Source organism: Lingula anatina, chromosome 9, assembly GCF_051362555.1.
Source record: "Lingula anatina isolate TDL-2025a chromosome 9, LinAna3.0, whole genome shotgun sequence".
Taxonomy (NCBI): Eukaryota; Metazoa; Brachiopoda; class Lingulata; order Lingulida; family Lingulidae; genus Lingula; species Lingula anatina.
Window position 1 is genome coordinate 20,194,807 of NC_141775.1, and position 15,701 is coordinate 20,210,507.

At 40.9% G+C, this 15,701-nt stretch overlaps 1 protein-coding gene across 1 annotated transcript; it reads left to right on the forward strand.

Annotated features, from left to right (window-relative positions):
* The first annotated feature begins 995 nt into the window (after window positions 1-995).
* Window positions 996-11,510, forward strand: LOC147760127 (uncharacterized). The gene is made up of 2 exons (XM_086995445.1): window positions 996-1,203; window positions 9,139-11,510. Exon 2 carries the CDS (start codon window positions 9,141-9,143, stop codon window positions 11,469-11,471), a length of 2,331 nt encoding a protein of 776 aa, XP_086851571.1. The 5' UTR covers window positions 996-1,203; window positions 9,139-9,140; the 3' UTR covers window positions 11,472-11,510.
* The last annotated feature ends 4,191 nt before the right edge of the window (window positions 11,511-15,701 follow it).

The window sequence follows — 15,701 nt, forward strand, 5'->3', positions numbered from 1 at the left end:
TGCTATTGTTCAACTGAGAAGTACAGTCACCGTTTGTTTGCTATCTACCCAAGATCTCCGTAAAGTTCAGAGGATCGTCAATATCGTTGAAAACAGGAAAAGCTGAATCCTGTCGACGGCGCCATTTGTAACCGAGTATCACAACAAACATCGACTGAATCTCAGAAGAATCAGCTTCTTTATTCCTGTACATACATACATGCCAACGTGACAGTGTGAGTAAAAATAACTCAACAATACTGTTGAGCGGGTAATTTATATTTCCCGCTCACGTGACTAACAAAGCTCACGTGACCGCCAAAAGGGCGGTGTTGTAGATAAAGTAATAAAACTTGCTGGTTCAATTTTTTTTATTATTATTTCACAGTTTTACATTACTTCCACGTGTGTGTATCACAACTCCGCATGGAGTTCCCTCTCTAACATGAAAACACGTGTGCCAATAAACATGTAAGAACTCCGCATGGAGTCCACACTCTCCAACCTTTTAGAACTACTCACTTTTTTACACTAGAGGGACCCACTGTATAGTCACCTCTAACACAATTGGTTTCACCATACAACAATATTTGACAGGCGGGAATGCTTTCGTAATGTTTCACCCTATTACATGTGTACTGTGTACCTTGATAACCCTAGCTGTCTCTTCCATGTCTCCCAGGTCAATGTGTGTGTGTGTGTACTGTGTACCTTGATAACCCTAGCTGTCTCTTCCATGTCTCCCAGGTCAATGTGTGTGTGTGTGTGTGTGTGCGTACTGTGTACCTGGATTACCCTAGCTGTCTCCTCCATGTCTCTCAGATCAGCTACTGTGTACACATGGTTTGGCTCAGGTGCCGGAGATAACTTGTTACACTCTGCGATGAACTGAAGCCGTTATTATGGAAAAAATGCAACAGACACTCAATTGTTCAAATTGCAATACCAATAAGTAAATTACAGAGCAGCTTTTGTAAAGGAAAATAAAATCGTTAATTTTTTTAAACAATTGTAGTGTTTTTGTCACTGCCAAGAGCATCCTGGGATGTCTGCTGCGCATTTGGGGACTGCGCAGGGGCGCTCACATATAAACTAACACCAGCCCATGTGACGCCCCAGATCCCGGTAGATCTTCACCAGTGAAGAAGTACAAAGCTCCTCCAAGTTGACGTACTCTCACAGCATAGTGCCACACATTAACAGAAGGACCAGGCAATACTCTCAGTAAGTACCAGAAGTGTTTGTTTCTGCTATTGAATTAGAGTAAAACACTTTATTGGCGACGAGGTACACACGACCTCTTAGCATAAAGCTGTTGCAAGCCATTAGGTAATTTCTCCTTTGTTCGACGCCATATTGAAAAATTCGGCGGGCGGGGGTCAAGTTTTTGAAACTTCACAGTAAGTTCTTAACTTTCGGCCGTAAAGTTACCGCGTAGGGAACGGGGAGTATTCCTTTTTGGTTTGTTTACTTTGACATTCAGTAAAACAGCACTTATTGAGAAATTGCCTGTCGTAAGGGAGACGTTGTTCTCGTACATCTGTTCAAGGCACGTGCAATAGCAATATTGTACTAACCATCTTATTTATTGCATTTTTAACTATTTGTTATCACATTTCAATTTTTGTCCTTTTCTGGTACAATTGGATTTAATAGTTGGTTGTTTTACTGGCACAGGGTTAATTTAAATTTTGTTTATTCCTGGAATATTGATATTAGTTATTTAAACGATTGATATATTCTGTGTACTGGGATAAACTTAATCACTTATCTGTAAATTATTAGTTTCATAAAAATTTGATTCTAGATTTATAGATTTAGTGAAAATTTATCTTTCTCTTTTTGAATTTCCATTGGTGGGGTTTTTTCTAAATCTTTCCGGTGTTGAGTGCCAGTTAATAACTTGCTATTTTTTCTGATTAATTGTGTTAGATTTTACATCAACACAATGGCAACTTCTTCCCAGTTGGTAGATGTCAATTCTGCTACATTGGAGGATTTAGTTGATGTGCCAGGAATTGGTCAAAAGCGTGCTGAGAAAATTTTATCTGTGAGAGAAAGAGGTATACGCCTTAATCAAAATATCTTACAACAACTTTTTGGTCAAACTATATCATCTAAAATTATGCCCTACCTTCAGTTTGAGTCTTCTCATATAAAAAGTCAGGGTGGGGCAAAACCTAAATCAAAAAGGCATACTTCTACTTCCGCAGATATTTCGAAGCATGCTAAATCTTTGGATCTTGGACGTGATTCGTTTAGGCGCTCTCTCTTTTTTCCAACAGAGGGAGAACCTATTAGAACACTCAATGATGGTGATGAAATTTTGGAATTACAGCAAAAGATTTCTGATTTAAAACTAAAACAAGCAGAAATCAAACAAAAAAGTAAGGAAGTGCAGAAAGCAGCTTCCATATCTCCAAAAACATACAGGAGATTGCATACATTACCACATTCTGAGAAATCTAATAGGTCACGAGAAAGTCGTGGCGTCAAATCTGTCTCACATAAGAGATCATCTTTGCCTGTAGATTTTCTTGATGCACATTCTCTTGGAGCACGCATGCATGATACCACTCAGAATAGGGGTCACACTTCTTTTCAGGGTACTTCGGTGCATGGTGCACATTTCTCAGGTAAAAAGGTTTCCTCATCTTTTATTCCCATACCTTCTGGTATTGGGAATATTTCCTCTCATCACCATTCTCGTCTTTCTACTCCGCAGTCTGAATTGTCTACTACCTCATCTGAGGAATCACTTGATTCTACAGCACAAGGTGAAAGTTTTCATAAAAAGCACTCTTTTTCACACTTGTCCAAGGGTAAAAAAACAACACACACCCTTCCAGATGAAGTGGACTTTTCACATCCACCCTTTATTTCGCACGGTCAAGCACAGAAAATCGCACCATCTTTATCAGGCAATAAACACCCATTTTATTTAAGACCTGAACCTCAAGGTCGTCAGAGACCTGTTTACTACATAACCGGAGAAGAAGATGATGACGCTCCCATTTTTATACGGCCAACAAAATCTTTTAAAATTAAAAAAGATAGGGGTGATCCAAAAGATCTACCCAAAAACTTACATTTTGATGGAAAAAATAATTGGGAAGCGTTCAGACATCGCTTTGAAAGTTATAGGGATGTAAATGAATGGTCTGACAACCAGTGTAAGGATTACCTTTCCTGGAGCCTTGAGGGTAGGGCCTTAAGCTTTTTTACAAAATTTACTCGTGATTGGGATAAATATTCCTATCAGCAAATCATGAGTAAATTAGAGTCTGTTTTTGGTACGGAGTTCCTACCAGAGACGGCTCGGGCTGAATTCCATCAATCAGTCCAACTACCTACTGAAACACTCAATGATTGGGCTTGTCGCGTAATGAGTTTGGTCACTGATGCCTATCCGGATCTCCCAGATTCTTTCACTGTTAAAGAGGCTATTACTAAATTCTGTCAAGGCTGCCTAGATCCGGAAGCAGGTAAACATGCCCGTCTTTCACATCCCATTTCCATGGAAGACGCCATCAATAAAGTTCGCTACTATCAGCATGTCTGTCAGGATTCCTCTGATACCAAAAAGCGTGGGAGAAAATCTCGTGACGATTTGGTTATTAATCAGGTGGAACCCGAGCAGTCTGTTGATGATGGTGAACCCCCATCAAAAATTGAACAACTGTTGGAAAGCATTTTAGAAACACAAACCCAAATTTTAAAACCCCCTGAACAACCCTCAGTCAATTCCCTCGAAATTAAATCTTTAGAAGACCTTGAAAAAATAATAGAACAAGTCATTTTAAAACACAAATCAATTGAATCGGCCTCTCAGTCAAAAAGACCTGTACAGACTTGTTATTTTTGCCAAAAACCCAACCATTTTAAGAGGGATTGTCCAAAGTATAAATTTTGGTTAAAAAAGCAAAAAGCAAAATTGGCCCAATCCAACAGTGTAGATTACAATTTAAAAGCCTAGGGGCCAGGGTAATTGACCGTATCCCTGGTACCCCTTCCCTCCACGGTCAATCAGTGACTCAAACCATGCCTAACTCCGTCATGCATGAAAGAGTGAATCTTGCTAGTGGTTCTACTGCCTCTACTCACTCCAGTCAATCCAATATCCAACAATATTCAACCCCCATTATGGAGTCCCAGCCTTGTAACACCCTAGGCAGTATGCCTTTCCATAATGGCAGGGGGAGTGGTGGTAGTAGTTCTGCTTATAACGAGACCAGACGTCTAGATCCATCTATCCGTTCTGGAAACTCTAGAGATCCCTCTAATGTAAGGAGAAGGCGGGTTTACACAAACCAAAGTGCACAGCCCATTCCGCGTGTTCAGCAGATTTCCATCGGGTCTTCATTCATTCGACTTAGAGTGGGTCAGACAGTGGTAAATGCTAGATTAGACACTGGGGCGGAAGCTACAGTGCTCTCTTCGAAAGTTTACAACAGTCTGAAAAACAAGCCGGCTAAACTCGAAAATTGTAAAATGAGATTAGCTGGGAATAACTCTATGTTGAATGGCTTTTTAATTGAGCCAATCTCCATGCAAATTGGGTCATACCAATTTGCTGAGCAGGTTTATGTCGCCCCAATTCATGATGAAATGCTCCTTGGTCATGACATCCTCCAACACATGGGTGCTATCTTAGACCTCCGGGATAATGCGCTTGTTATAAATGGTGAGCGGGTTCCTGTTACTACTGAAATATCCAAAGGCCAAAAACCAACAATTGCTAGAGTAACCTTATCTCAAAAAGTAGTGGTTCCTCCAAATTCAGTAATGCGGGTTTCTTGTAGTATTAGTGAGCCCTTAGAAGAATACATTGTAGAATCAGTCAATGAGGGGGGAGAGTTACTCATTCCACGTACATTGCAATCTAAAACAGCAAGGCCAGTAGTATGTATAGTAAACCCCACTAGCCAATTTAAAAAACTCCCTAAAGGCAAAAACATCGCCAGCGCATGTGAGATTGGTCAAATTTTAGAAAGCAATGAAGGTTTAGATTTCTATCCGCAGACTGGTTCCAGTGCTTCATACGCTTTAGCCGGTGAAACTGGAAACACCACTGCTGAAGAAACTAAACACCCGATCAATAATTCACTTGAACCTTCAGACCCAACTACCTCAGTATACGCTTTAGTCGTTGCTGTAGGTGGTAATACTGAAGTAAAAGCAAGTGAATTCAATGCCCAAAATCCAAGTAGAGCCCTGTCCATCCCTTCTCAAGTATACGCTTTAGTCGGTACTAATAGAGAAAAGACAGAACTCGATCTTGGAAGTCCTATATGTCCCTCACTTAGAGACCAAAATGATACATCTGCAGTAGACACTTTAGCTGATGCTGATAGTAGTAGATTGGTTCTCAATCATGGTGGGACATATCCCGAACAAGACATACTTGTTAATAGGTCCCTTTCTAATGGTGTTTGCATTCAATGTGCTACACTTAAACAGGGGGGGACTGTCCCCAAAACAAGTATTTTTCACAACAATGACACACTTGAGAGACTGCCTGTGTTAAAGGGCCCTCGTACTTCGCGTACTTTTTCCATCCGCGGCAGGTCAGTTCTTGAAAGTGAAAACCCGAATTGTGACTCACTCGATACACAGTTAAAGAACCTGAATCACTGCTGTCTGTGTGGTGTTTATTTGGGAGATTCGACTGTTAATTCGAGTGAATTTCGCGTAAATTCTGTAACCGAGCAGCAAAGTCTACATGATGCAAAGTCCTGGGAAAATGCAGACTCAATCTTGTCAAAGATACCTGATCATGTAAAATCAGTTTTTGAAACATCTAAACAAAATTTAACTGCAAGTCAGCAATGTCATCTTGCTCAAATTCTCATAGAATTTCAAGACGTTTTTGCAAAAAATGAATATGATCTGGGTAACTTTGATGCCATTGAGCATGGCATTGACACTGGCCAAGCTCAACCCATAAAACTACGTATGCGGAGGACTCCTGCGTGTTTTGTTGAGGAAGAGGAAGCGCATCTAAATAAGATGTTAAAGGCTGGTGTAATCCAGGAATCGACATCAGACTGGGCTGCAGCACCGGTGTTAATCAGAAAACGCGATGGTTCGGTGCGTTGGTGCATAGATTATCGCGCACTGAACAACGTAACTGTCAAGGATACATACCCGTTACCTCTAATGGAAGATTGTCTGGATACACTTTCTGGTAAGACCTGGTTCTCCAAGTTGGATGCCAATTCAGCGTACTGGCAGATTAAGGTTAAAAAGGAAGATCGTAAAAAGACAGCTTTCATTACGAAGTATGGTCTGTTCGAGCATGTGCGCATGGGCTTCGGTCTTACTAACGCGCCCGCGACGTATTCACGTGTAGTCAATCTGTTGATGAGAGGGTTAACCTGGAAAACAGTTTTGGCTTTCTTGGACGACATACTGGTAATGGGTGAATCCTTTGATAGTCACATCATAAACCTTAAAGAGGCATTGGGGAGATTCCGCTTGTACAAAATAAAACTCAAGCCAAAAAAGTGTTTATTCTTTCAAACTGAAATTGAGTTCCTAGGGAGAATTGTTTCACAAAACTCCATCAAAATGAATCCTAGGGACATAAACACAGTTATATCTTGGCCAAAACCCTCCAATACTAAAGAGTTGGAAAAATTTCTAGGGTTGGTTAATTACCACAGGGGTTTTATTAAAAACTTTGCAGAACTCTCACAGCCTCTTTATAAACTCACGGGCAAACGCCCATTCATCTGGGGTCCAGACCAAACGAGAGCATTCGAAGCATTAAAGAGAGCATTAACCACACCACCGGTTTTAGCACTCCCTAATAACAGTGATCCTTTCATCTTGGACACGGACGCTTCTGAAAATGCTATTGGTGCAGAATTACTCCAAGTTCAGAACGGGGAAGAAAAAGTAATTGCCTATGGTAGCTACGTTCTAACTCCTGAACAGCGGAATTACTGTACTACTCGTAAAGAACTTTTGAGTATCGTGAGATTCACGCGTCAGTTTAAGTATTACCTTTTAGGCCGAGATTTTACGGTACGAACAGACCACTCAAGCTTAACTTGGTTACTTCGGTTTAAGGAGCCACAGGGTCAGCTTGCTCGTTGGATAGAAGAGCTTTCACAGTACCATATGATTGTGCAACATCGGCCAGGAGTGAAACATCAAAATGCAGATGCACTGTCACGGAGGCCAGACAACTTAACACCATGCTCTGCATATGTGGCAGGAATTAAACCAGAGGACTTGCCTTGCGGGGGATGCCATTATTGTACTAGAGCCCACACATCCTGGGGAAGTTTCTTTACAGACGTAGATGAAGCAGTGGGGCTAACCAGGACTAAAGATAACAATACTACCCGCGTAAAGCAGCTCAATTCTGTCGCACATTTATCTCACACTCAAACAGGTCTGGATACCCTAGATACATCCCTCAATAAAATGGAAAATTTCCAACTCTGCTTCAGTATTCTTGATACTCTAGTAGCCTTTTCCGTCGGAGAAAACTCTACTGATCCCCAACTATCTCGGATAGAGATAGTGAGGAACGGAAATGAAATTGGGATCAATACTTGTGGAACACCATTAAGTTACCCAAAAGTAGATTCTAGAATTCCTTGCTGTTGGGGTTTTTCTATTCAGTATCTTAAAACTGAGCAAGAAAATGATGTAGAGCTAAATTTTCTCAGGGAATGGTTGCTATCTGGGGAAATCCCAGATGAGGGACTTCTTTTCCGATCTAGTCCTATTACAAAAAATTACTGGATGAACAAAGAATTATTTCGCTTGGTTCAAGGTGTAATTTTCTTTAAAGACCCAAAAGACCAGGAATTAAAGCTGGTCATTCCAGAAAGTTTAAAGGGGAAAATTTTGGAATTGCATCATGATATCCCATCTTCAGGTCATCAGGGGGTAGCTAGAACCAAGTTAAAAATAAAAGAAAAATTCTTTTGGTATCATCTAAGTAAAGATGTCACTAGCTTTGTATTAAGTTGTGATGTCTGTAACCGTAATAAACGGAAGGGCTGTTATGGAAGAGTTCCTATGACTGAGTATCAATCCAGCTCACCAATGGAACGCGTTCACATAGACTTTATGGGACCGTTACCTAGAACAACCCAAGGAAACGAGCATTGTTTAGTGATGGTGGACCAGTTTACCAAATGGGTCGAGTGTGTGCCTTTGCCTTCTCAGAAAGCAGAAGTAACAGCTAAAGCTGCTATTGATAGTTTCTTTTCCAGATTTGGATATCCTTTGCAGATCTTTTCTGACCAAGGTAGAAACTTCGAGAGTACGCTTTTTACTGCATTGTGTCGCGCATTGCACATTCACAAAGCCCGTACTACACCGTATAGACCCTCAGCTAACGGCCAAGTTGAACGATATAACCGAACCATCATGGAGGCTGTCAGGTGCTTCGTTGGTAAACAACAACATGAATGGGATAGGTATATCCAACAAATCGCTGGAGCGTTAAGGTCATCGGTAAATAGGGATACTGGTTTTACTCCTAACATGCTTATGCTGGGTAGGGAGGTTAACACCCCTGCTCAATTAATGTTTCCCATTATAACATCTACGGCCCAAGATTATGGTGAATATGTTTCTAAATTCATTCTTAAAACCCAGCAGGCTCACCAAATTGCTAGGGATAGGTTAAAAACAACAACCAAAAGAATGAAACGGGATTACGACCTCAAAATCTTATTAAGGCCTTACGTTGAAAAAGATCTTGTGTACATCATGGACACAGCGGTAAGTAAGGGTAAATCTCGTAAACTAAGTTCACCATGGAAAGGCCCTGGGGTTATTCAGGACAAACTGTCAGCCTATCTGTACAGGGTTAAGCTGAAGAATGCTGTTTTTGTTGTCAATCATGACAGATTAATGCCGTGCAGAGATAGGAAACTTCCTGCATGGATTTCAGCATATTTGGCCTCTCCTTCAGTAAGTACTCAGGAGGATATAAATGACACACATAATTATTGTGTGTGTAAACAACCATATGGAGGTAGGTTTATGATCCAGTGTGACTATTGTGATGAGTGGTATCATGGATCGTGCGTCAATATTACACCTTCTGATGCTCTTGATATCACTAAATATAAATGTTCATCATGTATAGCTTCTGGTCAAAACTAAAATCCATTTTTTATATCCTTTCAGATATGGCAGCTGGCAGGAACATAGTGGATGAGTTGGAGTTCTTACTCCCCATGAAGCAGGTCCCTTTCATTGAGGGGAGGGAGATGGTAACCGAGTTGGTTGCACTCTACCCATTACCTGATCAGCAACAACAAATAAGAGACTGGGTGGCGAAGGCAGCTAAAGTCCAAAAGGCCAAGCTGAAAGGGAAGGACCATGGGTATGCTCTGCACTGGCTAAAGGATGTGGCTTGGGAAATGAAGGCCCAGAATCTAGCTTCCGTATCGTGGCTTAAATCGGCTGTGATTAGACCACCACCTGGACCTGTGTCCAAACCCAAAGCGGGTCCCGGCAAGGGCTCTAGCTCCGCTAGTGTACTTGCTGGTCCGTCGAGGGATATTAGGGTGGGGGTTGATCCCACAGTTCAGATTCATTCCTACGAGGTCAAGGGTAGTGATGGCAATAGTGAGAGTGTAACAACATCTGCACCTGTTATTGTCAAATCGGAGCCAATGGAGGTGGAGACAGTAGCTGAGACCCCAGAAGCCGGTGAACCTGTGATCATTGATCTCACGGATCCGGTGTATGAGGAATCATGTGAATGTCAGAAACCCCTTGTCTCTGATATCACCCCTTGTCCAGGAACTAGTTCTGTGGAGATAGTGACCCCTGTCGTGTCTGATAGTTATGAGTGTATTCCATCTACTTCTCAGGTTGCTAGTATGAAACCTCCGACTGGGTTAGGTGATATTCCATCTACATCTACGCCCAACCCGTTTGCTGTTGCCGATCCAGAGCCGAGAGTTATCAAACCCAAGGCAAGGAAGGGGAAGCGCAGTAATAAAGGTAAAAGACGGCAGCAGGCTGACGCTTTGGGTAAGGGCCCTGAGATCTCTGATGGGTCAGTCGGGGTTGGCCACTTATCAATTGTGTCTAACTTCACAACCGGGGAGTCTCGCAAGAGAACTGGGCAAACATCCTTGCCTTCTGTTCCCGTTTCTGGACCTAAAAAATCTAAAATCGGGTATCAGGGGGTGAGATGTTTGATCCCCGGGTGTGGAGAAATATTCACCAACAAGAAGGCGCATGATATGCAGGTCCATCTCCCGTTGATTTTTGATGAGTCGCTTGGTTCCGAGCCTGGAGTTTTGGATTTGAGGGTTAAGGCGCTGGAAATGGTGAACATCTGGCGGTTTGGACAACCACATTCGTTAATAACGCTTTGTGAGTATGTGGCTTCGCTAGAGGGAGATTTATTCTCTCTCCGTGACACGGAGTTCACCCAGCCGCAGTTGGAATCTATGAAGGCGTTCTGTAAATTCGTAGGGGCAACTTGTCCTGAAAAATTTACCTTAAATCCCATTAATTCTGTCGGTTGTCTGGTACACTGGAAGATTCTTATGCTGATCTCGAGTTCCCTCAAGGATTCGCAGAGAAAGCTCTGGATTGAAAAGTTTACCGTGCCGGGGGTATCTAGGAAGATGGTTAAGGAGGTAGGTGGACGTGTTCTGGCCTTTGATAGTCATTATCATTTGGACAGGACTCTGAAAGCTGCCAAATTGCCATTAACTGGTACTTTGGAGTCTCTGAAGCCTGTTGTAACTGTGGCAAGGGGTAAGGAGGTGGAGTTCGGTGGTACGGTAGCCGTGTATTGTGACCCTGAGACATATCCCTCTAAGGGTGTGTTATCTAAGATCTCCAGGGGCACATACATTGCTATCGGGATGCACCCTAAAAAGGCCAAATTGCCTCTGAAACAGCGAATGCATGGTCTGAAGTTGCTCCGGGAATTAGTCAGGTTGCCAACTGTCGTTGCCCTGGGGGAGATCGGTTTAGACTTTACCGAACCTTCCGAAAGATGGCAGGATCAAGTGGAATTGCTTTACGACATTCTTCCGCTCCTGGAGAGAAGGCACGTTTTGGTCTTACATTGCCGAGGGATGGTGAATGGTGATTGTGTGTATGTGTTGAAATCGATGTTACATCATCTACGTCTTCATCATATACCGCAGAACCACCCCATCCATTTACATTGTTTTTCCGGCACTAAAATGTTGATGGAGACATGGCTAAAACAGCAGCCAAACACCTTTTTCGGTTTCACTAGGCTGGTTTCAACATTTTCCCCAGCACAAAAGGAGGCACTGAAGGCTGTTGATGACTCTCGCCTTCTGCTTGAGTCTGATGCACCATATTTCAGTCGCCCCGGTGAGTCGATATCAACGCCTTATTCTCTTTATGAGACGGCTGAACTAGTAGCTGCCGCTCGGGGAGTTTCTGTCGAGCATGTCTTGAGGGTGACTCATAAAAATGGGCTCTCTCTGTACGGGCATGCCAATCAGAGCTCTTCATAGATTCTGTCCTATGAAGTATTAGATTTTACATCAATACAACATAGCATTAGGTGACTTCCTTTTGTGGGGTTGCTTGAACAGGGCTGGAGGTGAATTGCTAGTTACTCGTTGCCTGGAATCTATGCTAGCTGATTTCGTGGTTTCATCTATATACTCCAACATTAAGGGTACAGTGAATACCTACAGTTACTCCTCTATAAGTTAACGTCTTTTTGTTTAGTACTTTTTCCTTTATCCAGCTATCAGCAAATTTACTAAACACCAAATTGGTGTAACTAAGTCATTCTATTTATTAATTCAGTCTGTCCACCAGGTTGGTGTGTGTGCATTAATTTTGTTTGTCTGCACTGGGAAAGTGTTCTTGTTTATTTAAAATTTTTGGCCTTTTTCACACCGGGAAGGTGTAATTATTATCATAAAGATTCAGTGTCTGGTCTATACATCAAAATGATGTTAAATTTCAAATATTATAGCATAATACAAATGTCAATACATAAACTACATAAATTTTGTAGTTTTTTAAATTTTACAGACACCAGGATGGTGTACTGTAGTAATTATAGTTGGTTTCACACCAAAACAGGTGTCTCATGTTATTATGGTTATCCAGCACTGATAATTGACCTCATTTTTTATATTTTTACAGTGACCCATAAATAAACGGGTTAATAGTTTGTTTAAGCTGATGGACTGGAGATTTCTATATTCAGGTATTTTTCCTTTATGTACTTTGGACTGGGAAATCCTTATAGATCTTTCTTTCAGTTATTTTTAATGGTGAAATTTTGCAATTTTGAAATGAACTGAAGTAGTTCAATATGGCAATATATCTGTATTTTTGGAGAAAATTCAGTGGTTCATTGGTTTGATTCTTTTTGTTTGTACTAAAAATCTGAGAAAATGTCATGTTTCGACTATCTCAGTATTTCTGGTTTTTTCTTTTTGCTCAGTTTAATGAGGAGTGGTATTCAAAGAGTCAATTTTTTGGGCTCTGTATCTTGATGTTTGGTGAGAGATTTTACATCATCACCACTTTATTTCGTCTCTATTAAGGAAACCGTAAAGAAGAGATTTTACATCATTCTGGTTCTTTTAGAGAAATTACTTTCGGTGTTCATGGTAGATATTGTATCACCATGGGACATAACCTCCACAGGGATGATTCTGTTGTAGAGTTTACTACCTGGAGTTCTTACAACACTTGTAGTGATACTTGCTAGGAGATCTTACATCACTAGTAAAGTATACTGTTCTAGAAGATCTTACATCGCTAGTATGGTTAACTCTTGAATATGGCCTTGTGGAGAACCAGGGGTCTACTCTAAATTCTATCAATCTGGAAATGCAGAGTTACTGGGCACTCTGTATATAGTCTGTACATTGTCTGTACATATCTCCTCTGTCTGTTATCTAGTCTGAGCTGGACTCATTCTTTTTATACTGGCATGGGATTTGTATATATGTAAATATCCTTTAAGGGATTAACTCTGCAGGACCTTGTATTTTTCTATTTGGCATGTCACTACAGGGGGTAGGGGGGATAGATTTCATTTTCATTTTTCTTTTCTCTATTTCAACTTTAGTAGACCTCTGGGAGATTTCTTTGTATATACTCTGTCCTTTTTCAATAAAACTGGGGGGAGTGTAGTGTTTTTGTCACTGCCAAGAGCATCCTGGGATGTCTGCTGCGCATTTGGGGACTGCGCAGGGGCGCTCACATATAAACTAACACCAGCCCATGTGACGCCCCAGATCCCGGTAGATCTTCACCAGTGAAGAAGTACAAAGCTCCTCCAAGTTGACGTACTCTCACAGCATAGTGCCACACATTAACAGAAGGACCAGGCAATACTCTCAGTAAGTACCAGAAGTGTTTGTTTCTGCTATTGAATTAGAGTAAAACACTTTACAATGTTTGTTCGAAAGGAATGGAGGCAAAGCGATAAAAGCATTAGATTCAAAGATTTCAGTATTGGAACAATACAAAATGCAATGCAAAATCGTTAATAAAGCATATTTTCTAAGATACGAAGTTCAAAGCTGTTATTTGAAGGTTGACCTTCCCTCACGTGTCTTAATTTATTACCGGTAACTGACCTTTTTTAGGAGGGTTTTCTCTGCGCGCCGTCAAAACAAGATTTGCTCCCTTCTTGGCGAAATGGTACGCCACCTGTTCTCCAATTCCAGAGGACGCCCCGGTAATGAGCACTCTCTTGCCTCTCACCATGGCTTATATCAGCCTATTATCATTTTGATTTCTGTTATAAATCTGGAAATTTAATAAAGCATTGGGATTTTTTTTTTAATTCATGTGTAATGGCAAAGTTTCATGTGGCTTTATCTTGGGCAGACGAAGTAGATTGTGTTTATTATTTTGAAGGCAAGGAAAGAATTGGTACGAAATTCATGCGTAAGCACTCCTTTTTGCGGTTATAAATATGTGTTTTCTGGTTGTGTTTACGTTATTTAGTGCAGAGAGAGAGAGAGAGAGAGAGAGAGAGTGGTGCACAAAATATGATCGACTTGCGTTTTTTCAGCATCACCAAACTAAGTTGGTCTAACTAAAGTCATTAATCGTTTACGCACACACAGATTACAAATATCAGGCCCATTTCAACCGTGTAGAGTACAGTAGACTATATGAACATGTACATCAGACTTAGATAAGGACCTGCAAAGACCGTTCATGCTCACCAGGATTGAAATCATCCACGTAGAGGGTGGCGATGTAGACGGCAGTCACAGTGAGGAGGACAGCAAACAGTGTTTTTGTCTTGGAACCCATGTTGAATTATTTCTCACGTCCAGTTCTCAAACAAAGAGCATACCAGTACGCGATATTCTGCATCCCTGAGTGACCTTTTAACGGCCAACTCCCCGTTCTACCAGTAGCATTGAGACCTATCGTTATTAAACTGTGAACAGAGCATTATTGATCAGGTCAGGTCAGTACGTAAGATAACAGGTACGTGTGAGGTACACTGGCTGACAGGAGTCTAAAGTCGACAACACTGCTGGCTTGTACAGGGGGGGGATCTTATAGAGCACATTCAACTAAAACACTTATCATACATATTATTTAGATATTTATATTTTTATTATGAATACTGCGGATATTAAGAGGACACGAGACATTCACTTACACTTAACATTTAAAAGGTTAAATGAATAAGACTGAAGTAGCCTATACATGTGGCTAGAAACAAACGGTGGTATGGAAGTGTTAGGTAATCATCATGTACAGGTACGTGTTGTGTACACAAACAGACACTTGTCTTGTGCGTTCTTGTTTATGTTTTCTGGTTCAGACAGGACAGCCGGTAATTAAGGGGATATGTATAGACAGTTCAAAATGAAAGAACGATGTTATACACAGTCTCCAAGCGTTTGATTTTGAAGAACTATAAACCTTGTTCAAATTCATAATAGAAGTCGCATGGTCGTTTATACCATCAAATATAATGTTTATTTTTTACCGTCCCGAATCCAAAATCCTCTCAGAATCCAATCCATCATTGTGATTATATTGATTAACTTTTCTCCGAATATGTTCTGGCTGCGCAAAAAATAGATTTGAACACCTTTTGGGACATGAGTTAACGCAGTATTTCACAATCAATATTATTTTAATAAAGTAGATGCCGATAATTCCCATTACTCTAGCTCTGTTACTAATGAGAAATTCCATTCTGAATTTGATAAAAATAATGGTTAACAGTACCCCTCATAAGATAGGAGTAATTTACATTCAAAAATAAGCTGTGTAATAGATTCTACCGCTTTCATACAAAAGTTACACAATTTACTGCATCATATACACGTCTTACTAACACCTGTACATATGATGGCCTTACTCAAAAAATCACCACAACAAATCACCGCTTCTTATTCACTCGTGACTGTTACTTACTAATATTACACACACACACACACACACATACACAGTACATGTTGGAACGTATAGAAAAAGCATGTCCATGCAAACGAAGCGCACTATCAGTTGTAGTAACGTACCCGTATTTTAAAGCTCGTATGTCAATGTCTGTAGTGGACATGGATTTAGTTTTAGCTCCGCCTCCTATTGCCTACTTTGTATATATTCACGCCCTGCTCATTGAGTGGGTAGTTTTTGATCAGTCTCTGTAGATAATAAACGTGTAGTTTTTTTCAACTCTCGTTTTTTCTCTGAACCGCATACCGACATTTTTTGGTGCCGTGACCAGGATAACT